General features: G+C 45.3%; 1 protein-coding gene across 6 annotated transcripts in view; it reads left to right on the top strand.

The window, feature by feature from the left end:
• The window catches only part of Pan3 (poly(A) specific ribonuclease subunit PAN3), a 100,649-nt gene that overhangs the window by 10,520 nt on the left and 72,169 nt on the right, over nt 1-17,960 (top strand). For 5 of the 6 annotated variants that reach the window (XM_051162863.1, XM_051162862.1, XM_051162865.1 and 2 more), the window contains exons 2-4: nt 6,748-6,869; nt 8,803-8,869; nt 10,404-10,474. In XM_051162863.1, coding sequence (XP_051018820.1) covers nt 6,748-6,869; nt 8,803-8,869; nt 10,404-10,474 — 260 coding nt within the window. Of the gene's footprint in view, nt 1-6,747; nt 6,870-8,802; nt 8,870-10,403; nt 10,475-17,960 lie in introns of those variants that run through there. The other variant, XM_051162867.1, reaches the window with a different exon arrangement.

The raw sequence follows: 17,960 nt of genomic DNA, 5'->3' as shown, positions 1-17,960 counted from the left end.
GGGATCTCAACATATCTGTTGCGGATGAGACTCAGGCACAGGTACTTTCAGAGTGACCACACAAAGTCAGCACATGCTTGTGGCTGCACTGATGGGACCGGAGAGCACAGACAAGGGGCAGCACCCAGCAGAGCACAGGCTCTACCCTCGGGCTGGAGTTCCTCAAGCTGCAGACATACCTGTTCCCAAAGCACTTCTGGGAGCAGGGCCACATTGCAGCGCTGACCATTGCTGCTGCTCTGTCCCCATGCCAATGGCTGTGCAGTTCTGGGCTCTAACATACACTACTGTAGGCCGATCTTGTGGGGAGTCTCTCCAGTGGTCCCCGAGGTTTTCCGAAAGCCCTTTGAAATGTAGGACCTCACTATGACTTCATGACTGCTCTGCTCGCACTCCTGCAGCTAGCACTGTACAGATACCATCAAGGTTTACTACCGTGCCTTTCCCAGAGGCAGCTGAGCCAGGGAACACTGCACACGGAACACAGGAGTGCAGTGGGACAGAGACTTGAGGTGGCCCTGGGCAATAACTGAGGGCCTGCTGTCTCTGTATCCTCCTTAACAAGCTCTGTCATGGAGGCCACGATAGGCAGGGTCTGTGGCAGGAGGAGTGGCAGACTGGAAGACAGAGAGCCAGAGTGCCCCCAAGGCTGTTCTTGCAGCAAAAGCTGCTCATACTGACGGTTGTTTAATACCCTCCCGTGACCTGCCAGGCACAGAACGCTCCTTTCCGAGTGCTCTTTAGGTTATAAATCCCATGTTAAGGTTTTCCAAGCGTCATCCTGTGAGCGGGTCCTATACGCTGTCTAGCGTCTTCAACACCGTGTAGAGTTCATCAAACACTGCAGTGCTTCGTTTGAAAGATTAGAAATACCAGGACACCGACAAGCCTCAGCGACATGGCTTTGTGAGACAGTCTTTTATTATGTAGGCTAATACAACAGAACAATTTCCACTTTTTTTCCTTTTTTTTTTGTATTGGAGACAGGGTTTCTCTGTGTATCCCTGGCTGTCCTGGACTCGCCTTGTAGACCAGGCTGGCCTCAGACTCAGCGATCCACCTACCTCTGCCTCCTGAGTGCTGGGATTATGGACGTGCTCTACCACGCCTGGCAGAAATTGATTTTTATAAATAGGGTGAAGAAAGCTGGGGGAAGAAAACAAAGAACAGAGCACATTGGTTATTTCAGTTAATTACCCTGTAAGGTGGGAGCCAAGAGCCAGTGATTGAGGAGCACCTGCTTGTTACTCTGTGCTGTCTTTGGGCAGATGTGACTCAGGGCCTCTGTTGAAATCAGAATGAGTGGGACACATGGCTTTTCTCCCTTCCTGAGTTCTCAGAAGCAACTTGATGGCCCTCTTGAACTTTAGCTGTTCTTTGAGGCCTAGTGTAAGCTAAAGTCCTTGACGGTGAGCTGCTGCTGAGAATGCCTTAGGAAGGAGCAGCTCCTTGGCTATTGTGTGTGGGCTCTGACCCACCACTCAGGCCAGACCTCCTGGCTGCTGCTGCTGTACACCAGAGTGACAACAAACCTAGCCCTGGGCTTCTGTGGAGAAAGGATTGCAGAGCATTTATATAGAGCTGATTGTAAGCTAGGGTCAAAGGAGTGAGAAGATCTCAACTGGTCAGTAACATTTATTACCTTTAATTTAAATATCAAATAGCCTGCTGGGTTGAGAGAGGCAGAGGCAGGCGGATAACTTTGAGTTTGATGGACGAGTCCAGGACAGCCAAGGATACACAGAGAAACCCCGTCTCCACTACCTGCTCTCTGCCCCCCAAAAAAGCCGGGAGGCAGAGGCAGGTGGATCGCTGTGAGTTTGAGGCCAGCCTGGTCTACAAAGCAGTCCAGGACAGGCTAAGCAGAAACAAACTGTGGAATTGTGCTGTTACTATCTAGAATTGCATTCTGTTGTATGGGGGCCGGGGCGGGGAGTGATGTACCAAAGGTCTAAGTTCTTGTCATCTTCAGGGTGAGAATAGCTGCACTGCAGAGTAGTCAAGACAACACTAGATAACACTTCCTGCCGTGTTTATTCAGTCAGACTTTCTGTGTTGATATAAGTGTGTAAGTGTGCATGATCGTTATGCTGTAAATGTTTCCCTTCCCACTCAGTATTATAAATGGTTATTACACTAATGAAATAACCCGCGCTTGTTCTTTTTCCTGTGCTTTGACAATCCCCCTAAAGCAGCTACACCTCCCCTGGACAGGATGTGATGACGTCACTTATCTTTGCCCCTACAAAGCTGCCTCTTCCTTCTGCCCCTGAACCACAGACCTGTATTCCAAGTAGCAGGTCCCCAGGCTGTCCCTTCTGTCTGACTTGGCTACAGATTGAGGACTCCTGTGACTTCCCCACTTGGGTTGGGAGTTTGCTATACAGCTCCTAGAACTCAGGCTCTCCTATCAAGGAACATAACTGACAGGCGGGCGGGGAAGGCAGGCAAGGTGAGCTTCTGTCTCTTTGAACCGGATGCCATTCTTCTGGTCCAAGCTGGTGGTTGTTGGAATCCTATAATTGAGGAGTTTGGATGCAGACTCACGTGGGCATGATGGGTAGTAATTCCATCAGTTCTCTTCCCTGTAGGGGAGTCGAGGTAGGGTTCACAGTTACAGCCCGCCACAGTGGCTTAGCTGGTGATACCGCTACCCAAGACTTACTTGGTTAGACTATGATGTCTTGAGCTTTTGGAGCTCTATGTCAAGAAGCAGGGTCAGGGATCCAGTGTTAGATCAAAGGTGTACATATCTGTACCCCAACTGCTTGGCGAGTTAGAGGTCTTAGGAACACTGCCAGGATCTGGAAACAACTGAAGGAATGAACTAGGAATTATTTAAATAAATGATTTAGTTAATAAAATAGATGTTAGATTATTTAATAAATGAATTATTAAGTAAAAATACATGAATTATTTGCTCTTTATTTTCTACATCCTATCATTTCAGAAGAAAGTTTTTTTTTAAACGCTTTTTTGTTTGTTCTTTTTGAGACAGGGCTTCCCTGTGTACCTCTGGCTGGCCTGGAATTGACTGTGGACCAGGTTGGCCTTACGTTCACAGACATCCACCTGCCTCTGCCTCCCAAGCACTGGGTTCAAAGGTGTGCGTCATCATGCCTGGCCCTACTTTGAAAGGTTTTAAAAATCAGGACATATTAGCTGTATGTACTGAGTTTCACCGTGACGTTTCCTGTATTATTAGTGTAGTTTTGGTCATGCTCACATTGCCCTTTTTGTTCCCTTCTGCCTGCTGATTCCTTTCCTGCCAGCTCCTCCAGTCCCCTTTCTGTTGTAGGGGTTGGGTGATCAGCACGGCAACCTTGAGTGGCTCCATCACTGAAGAAAACCTCTCTCTTTCTCAGCAGCCATTAACTGCCATAGAGGTGTGTGTGTGTGTGTGTGTGTGTGTGTGTGTGTGTGTGTGTGTGTGTGTGTGTGTGTCTTTGTCTGTCTGTCTCCTCCCCCATTCTGTGACATGGACCTGATAGTGTACATAGTTACCACAGCTGTTGTGAGTTTGAGTGTGCAGTGGCCAGTCGAGTAGGCAGTAGTGTTTCATAGCATTCCTAGACTGTCACTTACTGTGTGGGAGGAGTACACTCATACCATGACCTGAACATGTACATGGGTGCATATATGCAGGTGTGTGTGTGTGTGTGTGTGTGTGTGTGTGTGTGTGAGAGAGAGAGAGAGAGAGAGAGAGAGAGAGAGAGAGAGACACAGACACTTTTGTGAGTCAGTTCATTCCTTCCGTCAGGGCATTTGAGTCAGGTCTCCAGGCTTGTGCACTGGCCTGACTATCTGGTTCTTGTAGTTAATTTAAAATTGATTTTATTGAAGGGGGCTTGAGTTGGTTTTAAATAATTAATTTTTTTTTTTTTTTTTTTTTTTTTTTTTTTTTTTTTTGGTTTTTCGAGACAGTGTTTCTCTGTGTAGCCTTGGCCATCCTGGACTCACTTTGTAGACCTGGCTGGCCTCGAACTCACAGCGATCCGTCTGCCTCTGCCTCCCGAGTGCTGGGATTAAAGGCGTGCGCCACCACGCCCGGCTAAATAATTAATTTTTAATTAAAAAACTGGAGGTGCTTTTAAATAGTTAAAATTTAAAGACGGCATTTCTATATAGTAATGGCTGTTTCAGAACTCAACTATGTAGACTAGGCTGGCCTCACAGCCAGTGACTGTAGTGTAATTGCTGGGCTTCCTCTGCTGTGAGTGCCCCGTCTTCTCTCAGTCTGGATTGTGGCTGCTGTCCCGGTCTGTAGGTGGTGCTTCAGACAGTGGTCACACCTCTACAGTTTTCTGCAGGGTTCATGCTGAGCACGGTGGCTCTTCCCCACATCCTGTATACTCTCTGAAAGTTCTCCTGCAGATTTTGGTGACCCATGGATTTTCAGCATTTCCCAAGGGGTGCATAGATCTGACCAGAGACTCTGTTTCCCCCTGTAACTTGCCAGTGTTCTGTCGGTCAGGTTTCATGGTCCCGAGCTTCCTGAGTGTGTGGTTTACTGTGGGTCTTGGGCTGCTGTGCTGCCACAGCAGCAGAAGTCTTGTTGAGGTGGCATCTTGTTTCTGCTGTGTGAGTTGACAGTGGTGAGTGCCCAGCTCTGAGAGAGGAATTGTCTCTGCTGATGCTGCCCTGGATGTGCCCCCGCTGTTCAGAGTGTTTATTATTCTTCCCATAGCTTCTCTTCAGCTTTACCCACACTAGTTCCTGAAGACTGGGAGGCCACGCCTGGGTGTTGGGTGTAGTCTACCACCTTACAAAAAGGGATTGTATAGAGGAACCGGTAATGATCCCAAGACATCAGGCTTTAATGATGGTAGATTTGCCAATCTGTCCGGTTGTGCTTTCCTGAGGATTCATGCATGTTAGGGAACAAGCCAAGGTCTCTGCTGGTGTTCTACTGCCAAGTTCCCAGCCCTCCATTTTATTATGATTGCTTACTTTTGTTACTGTTTGGTTGGTTGCTTTGCTTGTCTCGTTGTACAGCTCAGGCTGTAGAAACTCAAGCTGTAGCCTTAGATTCTTGAATACTGGCTTACGGCCATGAGCTGCCGTGTCTGACCACCTTTTAATTCTGACACCAGGGTCTCCTGGAGCTGCTTAGTCTGCCTTGAGCTCACTCTATATAGCTCCAGGTGGGCCTTGAACTTGTTACTCCCTGCCTCAGCCTCCTAAATACTTGAGATTATAGACCTGTACTGCCATGCGTGGCATTCCAGGGATAATTTAAATAAATCTTGCCCAGCCTGGAGAGATGGCTCAGAGGTTAGGAGCACTGGCTGCTCTTCCAGAGGTCCTGAGTTCAATTCCCAGCAACCACATGGTGGCTCACAACCATCTATAAGGAGATTTGGAGCCCTCTTCTGGCCTCCAGGTATAAAGCACTCATACATTAAATAAGTAAATAAATAAATCTTTAAATAAATCTTGCCCATCAATCATCATTATTTTAAATTATGGCAATTCTTAATTGGCTACATTAAACGTTACTTAATTTTTGGTGGATGCATTACATTTTCTACTTTCTTTTTTGTTTGTTTGTTTTGTTTTTTGGTTTTTTTGAGACAAGGTTTCTCTGTGTAGCCTTGGCTGTCCTGGACTCGCTTTGTAGACCAGGCTGGCCTCGAACTCACAGTGATTACCTGCCTCTGCCTTCTGAGTCCTGGGATTAAAGGTGTGTGCCACCATGCCCAGCTTCTACTCTTGAAAGTGAGCCACTCAGTCGGAGTTGTCTGTCTATTCATTTCAGACAGGGTGCCGTGTATCCTAGGCTTATCTCAAATTTAACTGTGTAGCAGAAGGCGACTTTGAATTCTGATTCTCAGGTCTCTACCTCCCTGAATGAGTTCTGGGATTCCAGACATCCACCACCATGCCTGAGGAATGCAGTGCAGGCATAGAGTCCAGGGCTTTCTGCATGCTAGGCAAGCACTGTACCACTGAGCCGTAGCTCAAGTTTATGGATTGTTTTAGTTTGTTTGTTAGGTGGGGACTTGTGAGTTTCTCAATGACTCTGCTCAGATCAGCTCAGGATCCTGGTGTAATGCATATGACATTGTAGAAAGTCCTGCATGCCAACTCCTGAGAATTGAATCTCAACCACCCTATCCTTACGCAGTGCTTGTGGCCCAGCCAGTGTGACTGTCTTATTCCTTGAAGTCAGCACAGAGAGAGAGAGCGCTCCGGGTTTTTCTGTTCTGCAGCCCCTGTGGTCTTCACAGTTTCTCTGAATGTGAGGTGGTGTTAAGACTGTCTGTTTCAGATTGGCTGTGAGAGAGAGACTTGACAAACTGCGCTGTTCATATTACCAGGGATTGTAATTAGGAGTCTCTCCTCCTTTGCTAAGTTAAAGGGAACTAGAAATACAACTGTGTTTTTCATGTTGTGCAGCCACTAGGGGCTTAGTATAAACATACCATTCCCAGCCAGTGCCCACCTTTAATCTGAGCACCGGGAGGAGGCAGAAGCAGGCCTGTCCGAGTTGGAGGCCAGCCCAGTCTACAGAGCCAGTTCGAGGACAAGCAGGGCTACACAGAGAAGCCTGTGTTGGGGAAATTCTTTTCTTTCCTGAGGGCAGGGAGGAAGCAGCCACAGCAACATTGTAAAAGAGCCATTTAGGTCAAGTACATCTTAATTTTAACTCGAGTTAGGACCTGGTAAACAAAAGAACAAACAAGTGACAGGTTATGGAAATTTCACACTTAACCTAATTGTGAATGGGTTTCCCTTCTCTTTCAGTTCCTGGAATGGATGGAGGTGCTTTAACTGACTCAAGTCTCACAGATTCCTATTTCAGCACCAGCTTTATTGGAGTCAATGGATTTGGAAGCCCTATAGAAGCAAAGTATCCCTTGATGCAGGTATTCCCAGGGTGGGGTGAAATTCCCTCACCCTCAAAGTGTTTGGGTGGGAGGCAGAGATGGTTGAGGCACAGGATGTCATCTGTAGGACTCAGTGAGAACTTTCAGGGTAGGGTGTGGGGAGAGAGGTGGCAGTGGAGTGTGCAGAGGGCACGTGGGGAGTTCCATGTGGGTTGTATGGATATGCTGTCAGTGTTGGAAAGGTTCTGGCCCCACTCATCAGGCAGCAGTGCTGTTAGCAGTGTCCTGAGCTCATTTCCTGTCAGGAGTGTCAGCTGCAGGTTCTGAATTTGCATTACAGTTACTAAATCTGAAGTCATGTTAACATTGCCTTTGCCTTCTCAAAGCTCTCCATGCAGCGAGCTTTTCTCATTGTCATGGTTGTGTGCAACGCTGAGGACACGTCTGTAGATAGCTGTTGAGGAGTGTTTCTAATATTCTTCTTCGGCAAACTGTTCTAATAGAGAAAATGGTGTCCTGCGGCCCTGTGATTGCAGTCAGATGCTGCTTGGTTTCCACTCAGTGCTGGAGTAATTTTTAGAAGCTAGTGCTTCTTAAATGATTCTTAATTATGAAAAGCTGATTCTTGAGTGTCACTGTGTTCCTTACGGGTTATTTGCCTTTAAGCATTTAACGAAGCACACACAGTCATGAACACAAGTCACGTCTTCCTTCCATGTGTCTGTATGTGTGTGGCACAGGTGTGTGTACCCACGTATGCTGTGTGGACACTAGAGCATGATGGCGGTTGTTGGCCTCTCTTGCCCTTTGCTTTACTGCATGAACTAGCAGGGGACCCAGGATACATGCCCCCCCCCCCACCCCAATGCTGAGGCTACAGGAAGCTCAGCCATGTCTGCCTCTCCCCACCCCCCACCTCCGAGACAGGTTTTCTCTGTGTAGCCTTGGCTGTCCTGGACTCACGTTGTAGATGAAGCTGGCCTTGAACTCAGTGATCCACCTGCTTTTGAGTGCTGGGATTAAAGGCGTGCGCCACCACCGCCCTGCCCCATGTCTGCTTTTTTATGTGGGTGCTGGAACTTGAATCTTAAGCCCTCACTCTTGCTGATCAGGAGCTTAGGTGCTGAGCCACTTTCTCCCTGTCTCTAAATGCTTTATTTGTTAGGGGACAGTTAATGTGTAGTTATTTTAAGACAGGGTCTCATGTGCCTCTGGCTGATCAAAACTTTGCTGCATAGCCAAAGATGGATGACCTCAAACTTCTGCCCACCTCACAGGTTCTAGGATTGAACCATGTGTTATTACCATGCCTGGCATACATGCGTGCGTGCACGCGCGTGTATAAAATTTATATTGAAATTGTCTCAAGAACTTGTCCTCCTGCTTCCTTTTTCAGTGACGCAGAAATAGAGTGAGAAGCCAAATGACTTGAGTGTTGGATTACAGGATTTAAATTAGAGCTGATAAATTCTAACTTGGATTACCTTTGCAGAGAATTGAGGCAGCTTCATTTGTTGTCTTCAAAGATCTTCTAGGATAACGTAGAGGCAGTGGGATAGGAAAGCAGAGGTCATGTTTGCCAAACAGAAGACAGCCTAACTTAGCTTTTGAAGGAGGGAGAGCACGTATTGACTGTGTATAGGCACATTCTGCCTCCTAGGATGGGTATTGGAATTTATATCTTAGGGACGATACCCATGTGTTAAGTTACAGAACTGCAATTCAGAACAGGCCTGGAGCATTGTCTGAAACACGGGCTAGTAAGAAAGTATTTGTGCTTCCTGGGCCTCTTTGTATAGGGAGCCGTAGCTTAGCAGTGGTAGCATGTGTAGGAGGGAATATGTTGCTGGTGAGAGGTCACTCGGTTCCTACTCAGTCTCTGGAGAGTGCAGCATGGTCCAGCCAGTCTTACTGTTGGATGCTTTTCATTCTGTATTTCTCAATGGCCCCATGTGCATGTTTTGTTTTTCAGAGAATGACTAGTAGTAGCAGTTCCCCGAGCCTTCTAAATGACAGTGCCAAGCCATACGCAGGCCATGGTAAGATCTGATTGCATGCACCTGCAGTTCTAAAAGCAATATGATCATAGACATTGTAGAAATTATGAACGGCTATTAACTAGAAAAATTTACCAGGATTTTGAATCACCCATTCTTCTTTTTCTATTAATAAGTAGAATAATTGAGATTACATTAAACATTTTAACCATGGTACTTGATTAATATGAATTAAATTCTATTGTTTATTTTCATAGCTCTCATCTGTTCTTCTTTTGCAAGAAGTCTACTCTAGTGGACTATATAAGTGAATAGTTTAAAAATGTTTTTAAAAGATTAAAAACAAAGGTGTGGTAGCACACACCTTTGATACCAGTACTTCCTAGGCAGAGGCTGGTGGAGTTCAAGGCCAGTCTGGTCTACAAAGTGAGTCCAAGGCAACCAATGCTACACAGAGAAATCCTGTCTTGGACTACACACACACACACACACACACACACACACACACACACACACACACACACACACACACACACACACACACACACACACACACGAAAAAAACCCACTACTTTGTAGCATTATGTTTTCCTATTCCCATATTGTTTAAATACTATACAAGGTGACAAATGATGCATAATAAATTATGCCCTTTTGACTGTCTTAAATTTATATATCATATAAAACATTTGTCTTGTTATTTATTATCATTTTTCTTTTTGCAAATTACTTATTTCATATTAAATCATTTTAATACCAGTAAACACAAAACTCCAGCTAGAAGGACTCAGAGAAACTAAGTAAAAATCTCTGTGTACTGTGATGTGAGGGCATTTAACACAGGCTTTTAGGATCTCACATATAATAAGATTAAAAAATACAGGTTTATTGGTGCCAAGAAGTGAAGATGGAGTACTTCATTCCATGTCTTGTGCCCTTAAACCTTAACTTGGGATTTGTAAAGTAGGAAATAATTCAAAGTTGTCACATTTGCAGAGTAATGGCACCTTCGAACCTATAAAACCTTTGGATTCTGTTTGTGTTTTGAAATAGTCAATATTTTAATCTTTAAAATAACTTGAGGATATTTAAAGCAACTGTAATAAGAATGTCAGAAATCTGTTGTTAAACTCAGAACTATGATTAGTCTATAGAGTGGATGGTTTGAAGGCGCAGCTGTCACAGCTAGTCTGAGCCCGGGTCTTTCTGACTCCTTTTTATCCCTACAACTCCGTCTTAACACAAGTGTTTACTATAACTAGACTTCTGCCTTCAAAACTACACCCCTAGTCATGTGACTTAAAAGACTTTAACTTTTGTATTTTACTTTTCTCTTGTTTTAATCAAGCAGGCGAATTCTTAAGTAAAGATACATGCTTGACTGTGTAGACAGCAATATGGGCTGAAGGAAGTACTCATCAGTTTGTGTCGTGCATTGAGCATGCAGGCGCGTGAGCACTGAGCTTGCTGTGCTTGTGGGAGCATGTGTGCTGCTGTTGTGGCACCGCCAGGGTAATGGGTCTCAGCCTTGCTCCTTCCCTGAGTTGTCTGGAAACCTGTGTGACTTGCCTTCCAGATCCTCTGACTTCACCTGCTTCATCCCTATTCAATGACTTCAGTGCCCTCAGCATCTCCCAGAGGAGGAAGGTAGGTGAGATTGAAATTCCAGTGCAACTAAATGGAGTTTAGAGGTGATGCTGGGTACTGAGTACCAGCATTTTCCTAAGTGGGCTGAGTGCTCTTCTTGTCCTTATCTAAGTTTTTCCTTATCTCTTTGCTTTCTCTCATTGCTTTTGGCTTTTTGAGTTGGGATCTATAATAGTCCAGGATGTCCTTGTATTTTGATGGTTCTTCTGCCGCAGCCTCCCAGTGCTGGGATTGCAAGCATGTCACACCATGACTGATGCCTTCTCTCTTAGACGTGAGTTTTATTTGCTCTGTATGCAAGGGATGAAAACTTTTATGCAGAGGAGTGAAATATACTTCACTAGCCTTTGTTCTTTTCCTTAGTATATTCTGTTGCTGTTGATATGTCTTGGTGTAGGCATTTTAACCCTATTTTAGCTTTATTGTTTGACTTCTTTGTGACTAGATTTCAAAGGATTTCCGTATACAGCACAAAACAAACTTGAGATTTACAACTTTGTATAATTGACCCAAGTGCTTAAAATTTTAACTACAAGTGTGTTTGTTTTTGTAATTTTCATTTTGGGGGGGGGAGGGGCCACAGGTCAGGGAGGGTAGGGACGACACGGTCTTACTCAGTAGCTCAGCCTGGACTTGAATTCATAACACTCCTTCCTCAGTTTCCCAAGTGCTAGCATTACAAGTGTGCCACCATGCTTAGCTCTTTAAAGCCTGTTCATGTTACACATTTGATGTAGTTTGGAATTGAGGTTATACACCACTGCAGAATTTCAATAAGGACTGATTTTTGTGAGAAGTTGAAGTGAATGGTTGGTGTGTTTGGGCTGTAATGAGAGCCATGTGATGTGAATGGTCACTTAAAGAAGCTGGTGGTTTGGTTAGGGCCAGTAGCAGCAGCTAAAGATTCAGGGTCTTGATGGATGCTCCTGTAAAATTTAAACATTCTTCCTAAGTACTGGGAGAAAGGCCCCAAGTTACACACCAGCCTTATTGAGAATGGACTGAGCAAGAGTTTGAGGGGAGGCGTCTGGGCAGAGGGCAGCTGGTGTGGAGTTCAGAAGACTGCTGCTGACTGGCTGCATGGCTCAGCTCATTCACAGGCTTGCTGGGCTGTGTGAAACAGGTGTGACCCTGTGCTTGTACTTATGGAACGTGAGGAGACTGGGTGTTTTCAAAGCAAAAGGTATTTTATATGACATATATAATCTCATGAGTACTTTTTGCACTTAATGTTCTTTTCATCTTGAGAACTGGATGAGAGCGAGGAGGAGATTGGAGATGCTTTGGCTTGATGCTTGTAGATCTTTTGATGTTTTCACCAAGACTGAAGTTAGTTTTGCTTTCCATTCTTTTCTCACAGGTTGGGGTGTGGTAGAGGTGGACAGAGGAACACCTGTCACCAGTAGTGCAAAAGGGGAGAGCAGCCGCAGCCTGGGGACCATGCTCCCTCCTGTACCCTAGAAGCCTTCTCTCAGAAAAAAGTCAGTTAGTTAGTGCTGTTCCTGAAAGCTAGCTCTAACAGAAAGCTCAAATATACTGTTTAGAGCTATTTTTGAACTAAGTAAAAATCAGTGGGGAAGGAGAAAATACAGTACATATTTTCCCCCTTAGAGGAAAACAATAAAGGAAATATTAATATGTGATTTCACTACTTTGTAGCCTAGGCTGGCCTCAGACTTGCAGTGACTATCCTACTTCCTCTTGAGATCTGGACTCAGGCTTGAGCTGCCCTGCCTGGCCTTCAGTATTAGAATGAAGCTATGACTTTGGAGGTCCCTGGGCTCTAACCCCGTGACCTTGTTCCATTGTTTCAGATTGTAATCTTCCCATTCATGAAATTACAGGCATATTCTAAACAGAATGTTTGTCTTTTATCTCTAAAAAAACTGTACTGTCTATAAATCGAAAATGCTTGTGTGTGACTGGGCTCCCCATTTCTGTGTTGACACTGCACAGCATGTGTAGAGGAGGGCACATGGGCTCTTCCAGGCGTTTGGTGGTACGTGCTGTTCTGTGGGTGTGTGTTGTGTTAAGTGCTAGTGGTTGCTCAGAAGGTTTAAAACTGTTGTTTTTGGACTTCTCTGCATAGTGTGCTGGCCTTTTCCCTTTTGCTGTAGTAGTTCATGCTTGTTTCATGGTGCAGCTCCATGGAAGCAAGTGCAAGTTACATTTACTTACTAAACTCCATGCTTCTTCACGCAGGGTGGCATGAGTACTCACTGACACCTCAAAACAGTGTCAGAGAGCAGGTAGGAGGACGCTCATTGCCATACACAGCCTGGAAGGGAAGTCTGCCCAGGTCCCAGGGGCAGATCCCGCAGAAGTTCAAACCGTCTAGGTAGAAGGTAACCGCACTGTGAGGAAGGAAGGAGCCTCATGACTCCTTCTCAGCTGTTGCCCACAGATAAACTAGGAGACTAGAGCTGGGTATCTTAGTATTTTTATGGGTTTACTGAAGTAAAATGTGATAGGAAAAATAGTACAGAGAGGTTGCTAGCCATCATCTAACTGTCACTAGATACAGGAGAAGATGGCTGAACAGTTCCATATATAGGCATGTATGTGCCTTTGGTCATTATATCTAGGGGACCAGAGTCGGCTTCAGCAGAGCTGCACCTGTAGCAACTTGATAATACTGCAGCATCAAATAATACAGTTGCTCTTCTTGTAATTATTTTTTTAATTTCACACAAATCATAGACCCATAACATAGAAGAAATTATTTAAGACAAATTTTATATTTATGCTTTGATGTTTTTGCTTTTCCTTATTAAGAATGTATATAGATTGAGGATACAATATGAAATAAATATATTCTTAGGTAAGTTAGATGTTGGAAGAATTAAATTCTAATTTACAGTCTATGGGAGAATTAAATCTCTAGCATGCTACCTATGACTCTTGAGTTTTGTTAAGAATGAGAGTTAAATGCTGGACGTGGTGGCACACACCTTTAATCCCAGCTCCTGAGAGGCAGAGGAAGGTGGGTCGCTGTGAGTTCAAGGCCAGCCTGGTCTACAAAGAGAGTTCTAGGACAGCCAGGGCTACACAGAGAAACCCTATCTCGAAAAAAGCAAAAAAACAAACAGAAGGAGAGTTAATATTCTAGAGGTCTAGAGATCAGTATGTGAGGAAACTTAGCTGCAAAGTACACCCAGTTAGAGTTCTTACTGGCACAGAGTCATTGAGTCACATATGTAAACATTGGGTGCCAGAGCTGCATATGGAGCTTTCAGGCTCTCCTGTGGTTTCTGTGCAGGGTCGCCAGCTGCGTGTCTGAGCACCTGTGTTCATGGAGTTCCTTTACCGCTCTCAGGGTGATGCTGTGCTCACCGTTTTAGTCACTTGGTCACTTAAGCTCATCTTCTCCCTCTCCCAGAATAACCCTCTTAGGTGCCTGCCATTTACATTTCAGTCAGTAAGAAGCTTTCCACTCACACCAGTCAGCTTCCAAAGGCTTTAACATTAAGTCACATTCTGGAATGTGTGTTCTGCTCTTGATTGTAAAGCTCTTGGTTAAGATGAGAGAAGTGGGAGCCAAGGGGTATAGCTCATCTGCTGGGGGCTGTGGTGGGATGTGGGTGGAGTACAGCTCATTGGCTGCTCTCTCTGTTCTCTGTTTGCACCCAGTGTGGGCTCTGTGGTTCTAGTCTCTTGACATAGCCATACCTGTCTGTCGGTGCCACAGAGCTGACTGACGAGCACTTCATTGGTTGTGTAGTGAGTGTGTTGAACTAAGATTTTCTTTCCTTTTTCTTTTTTTTGGGGGGTGGGGCGGGGCAGGATCTCTGCATAGCTCTGGCTGGCCTGGAACTCACTGTGTAGAGCAGGCTGGCCCTGATCCACCTGCTCTGCCTCTCAGGTGTTGGGACTAAAGGTGTGCACATGGCTCTAAGAAAGATTTATTTAAATTCATGATTGCAAGAGAGTTTTGTCTTTTGATTGATTTTCAAAACTGGCACTTTTGTTCTGGAGGTTGTTTAAATGTGTGTAGTAGTGTGGAGATTAATTAACATCATACCCAACAAGTGAGCTGAATTTGGTGCCTCTTTCACCCAGCAGTGGCACTGTTGGCCATATTGTCATCCTGAGTCAGGTTTCACATAACAGCTGTTTAATAAATATATGGTGCTTTTGCCTTAGACCATAGAGCCAGGAGGTCATGCTGAGACTGTCTGCTGGATTACTGTGCCACTGAACTCAGGAAGTATAACTACTACCAGGAATGTGGCCTTCTTAGTGACTCAGCCTGTTCTCCTAAGACGTCGGTGTGAAGAAGAAGTCAGTTAGTAAAGATGGTTTTACCCAACCCAGGTTGTGGTCACCAACCTGATAACTGTTTCTTTCTTTCTCTTTTTTTTTCTGTATTGTTGGAGGGGGGGGAGGGGGAGGGAGGAGAGAGAGAATATCTTTTCGGCTTTATTTCTTTGGATATCATCTCTTACTGATTCCTGTGCTAGTGAGATGAAGAGAGATGGATTCCAGTTTAGATAAACGACATTTGGATTGTGATGTGTTATGGGTTTCTTTGGAGACAGCCTGACCTAGTTAGTGGTGAGAGTGTAGGAAAAGTTATTTTAACCTCTTTTAACATTTGCTTCAAATCCATAAAGTGGATGGTTTTTGTTTGTTTGGTTGGTTGGTTTGGTTTTTCGAGGCAGGGTTTCTCTGTGTAGCCTTTACTGCCCTGGACTCGCCTTGTAGACCAGGCTGGCCTCGAACTCACAGCAGTCGTGCCTCTGCCTCCCAAGTGCTGGGATTAAAGGCGTGCGCCGCCACAGCCCAGCTTCCATAAAGTGGATGTAATGATGGGCATTAGCTTCATAAAACTGGTGGATGTAAAATGTTTGTCATAGTGACTTTAGCTTGCCAGGTAGTAGTTAAGTCTTCTATAGTTCAGAAACTTAATTTGTTTCTGAGAAAGTAGCAGGGTTATTCCTTATTACTTCCTATTTCAAATCATAACAGCAGTTTTGAAGATAATCTGCTTCATTTAAAAATTCAACTCAGCAAGAAAATATCTAGAAGTTAAATTACAAACAAGGCAGGCTGGAGAAATAGCTGGGCTGGTGGGGTCTATCCCCCGCACCACACAGGGATGGGTGTGTTGAGACCTGTGACCCCAGGGGTGATGGCCCATGCATCCCAAACGCAGAGGCAGTAGAGTCACCTCAGATTGGGAACCAGCGTGGTTCAAGGCCAACCCCCCCCCCCCAATGGCTTTACTTAATTTTAGCAGCCAGTTAGTATTCTAAGTGACTGTAATTCTAACCACTAATGTAATTGCAATTTTGTATTTATTTTGTGTAAGTAAGGATGTGCTGGAATAATGAGGTCGTTTGGTTAGCTAAGGGATGATCTCTGGAGTTAGAAGGGCTATGCAAGAAAAGCATGCTGTCTGCGGATTCGGGCTGATGCACCCACACTTGACCACGTTCTGCAGAAGACAGTGGATCTGCCTATCACTAAACAGAATGTGAAGGAGTGCATGTTTTCTCTGTTCATAGCTTTTTACTTTTCTGAGCGTGTGCTGTTTGATCATTGCTTCATAGTACAAATAATGGACATCCTTGTTTCTGAGTTTGATATCAGAGGGGTTTCCTTAATTTGAATTCAGGGAAGCATTTTGTTTGGGGATGATAATAGTACCTTGTTTTCTCTGGCCTGTCGTTGTTGCGGTTGCTATGCAGTGCTTTGGTGTTGCTTTATAGTCAGCAAGGACTCCATGCTGTGCGCACTGGCTTGTCCCTGTCCCTTCTCTAGATTGTGCATGTTCTTGAAATAGGAACAGACCTTACTGGTCATTTATTTAGTCTTAAAGACAGAAAAGCTGATACTGAAATCTTCAGTGAGTGTATAGTTTTGTTTTGTTTTTTAACATTGTGACCACGCAACAGGAGGGCCAGGAGTTCAGGATTACCCTCAGCTACACAGTGAGTTCAGAGCCTGTCCATGCTACACAGACCCTGTCTCAAAAGCAACCCCACTCCCCCAAAACCCTACCCCTGGAACAACATACAGGTGCAGAGCCTGAAGACTTCCTGCCTTGTTAGGGATTAGAGGGGAAACTCCTCAGTCCCAAGGCACCAGCCAAATGCTTAGAAAGAAGCCTTTGTAAATGGCTCTGTGACCATACTTCAGCTTTGAGGGTGTCTCCTGCTTCTGTCTGCATCACTAGCTCCCTCCCATCTGCGTGTGGGCTCTTGAGAACTTGACCCTTTGGTGTGCTCTGTGGATGCACAAGGCCTGGCACTGCTGGGGACTTCTGCAGATACTCTTGGTTGATGCAGTCAGATTTGCTTTTTAAAAATGTCTCGTGATGAGGATAGAACCCAGGGCTTGGGGAATTTTAGGCAGGTGTGGTACTCTGAGCTATAGCCCCCCACCCTCCCCCAAGCCCCACATGCCTGTCTGTTATGCTTGTAGTGTAGGCAGTGTTCAAGCTACCACTGTTCTTAGTGTCTTACTGTTAATTTACATTTTTTGAGCTATAAACATGAGTCATCTTTGTAGGAAAGCTTGAGACGTAGAGGGAGCATTGCTGGGTGTTTACCCAGGACAAGGACACTGGGGACTGTGCTGTGGGTGCCTATAGCCTGCATGCCTCCATTCAGCATACTCAGTAAGACGGGGGCTTCTTGGGCTGTTTGGGAGCAGGGTTAACCCAAGGTGTGTGTGTGTGTGTTTTTTTTAATAATTGCAATTTTTAATGCTTGTTTAAGGATCTTAGAAGCTAAGGGGAAGCAGAGAGGGGTATGCTGAAGGAAAACTCAGAGAATTGTGTACATAGCCATTTCCTGTAACATTGTTCCTCCTTACCATCCTTTCGACTGTCTTTCTGTCAGCCTCTGCTTTCAGCTAATCAGCGGGTTTGGCCTCCTAGGTCCTTGGCACTCTGGATTTCTTACTGTTCTCTGCCATGGTTTTTAGTGACAGGCAGTGGTGGCCCTGTGTGGAGAGAGCACGTAGCAATCCCTGAAGGCAGTTCGTGTTTGCTACAGCTGCTATAGGAGTGCAGTGGGGAGGCACAGGAGGCTTGGGCCTCCCCTGCTGGAAAGATGTATCCAGTGCACCGCGCTGAAGCTGAGAAAGCTTGACCTAGACCTCTCAGCCAGAGCCCGCTAACTTGTCACCTGCTTCCAGTTTGTTGCCCACACCTCCTGGATGCTGTAGAACTTCCTCTCTGAAATGCACCCTCTCCTGTCAGCTCTTCAGCCCTTCCCTTTGCAAAATGCAGTGCAGAGTTGTTGCAGATGTTTTATTACTGCGTTCACCTTCGTCTCTTTACCTTAGCTTTCTGGTGGTTTAGTGTTGCGTGAACTCGGCAGTTGGGTTTTCCTTGGCCTTCCATCTCCCCCTTCAAATACCCTCTCAGTAAGCCTGTACCCCCACATTTCTCTCCTCTTTCTCTTGCTTTGGCACACTTTGCCTTAAAAGTCGGCTTAAGCACTTGCCTCCCTTGTGAAGTGCCCCTGGCTCTGTGTGC

This window comes from Acomys russatus, chromosome 19, assembly GCF_903995435.1.
Source record: "Acomys russatus chromosome 19, mAcoRus1.1, whole genome shotgun sequence".
Taxonomy (NCBI): domain Eukaryota; kingdom Metazoa; phylum Chordata; class Mammalia; order Rodentia; family Muridae; genus Acomys; species Acomys russatus.
The sequence above is the reverse complement of the archived record's forward strand: the minus strand, read 5'-3'. Positions and strand labels throughout refer to the sequence as shown.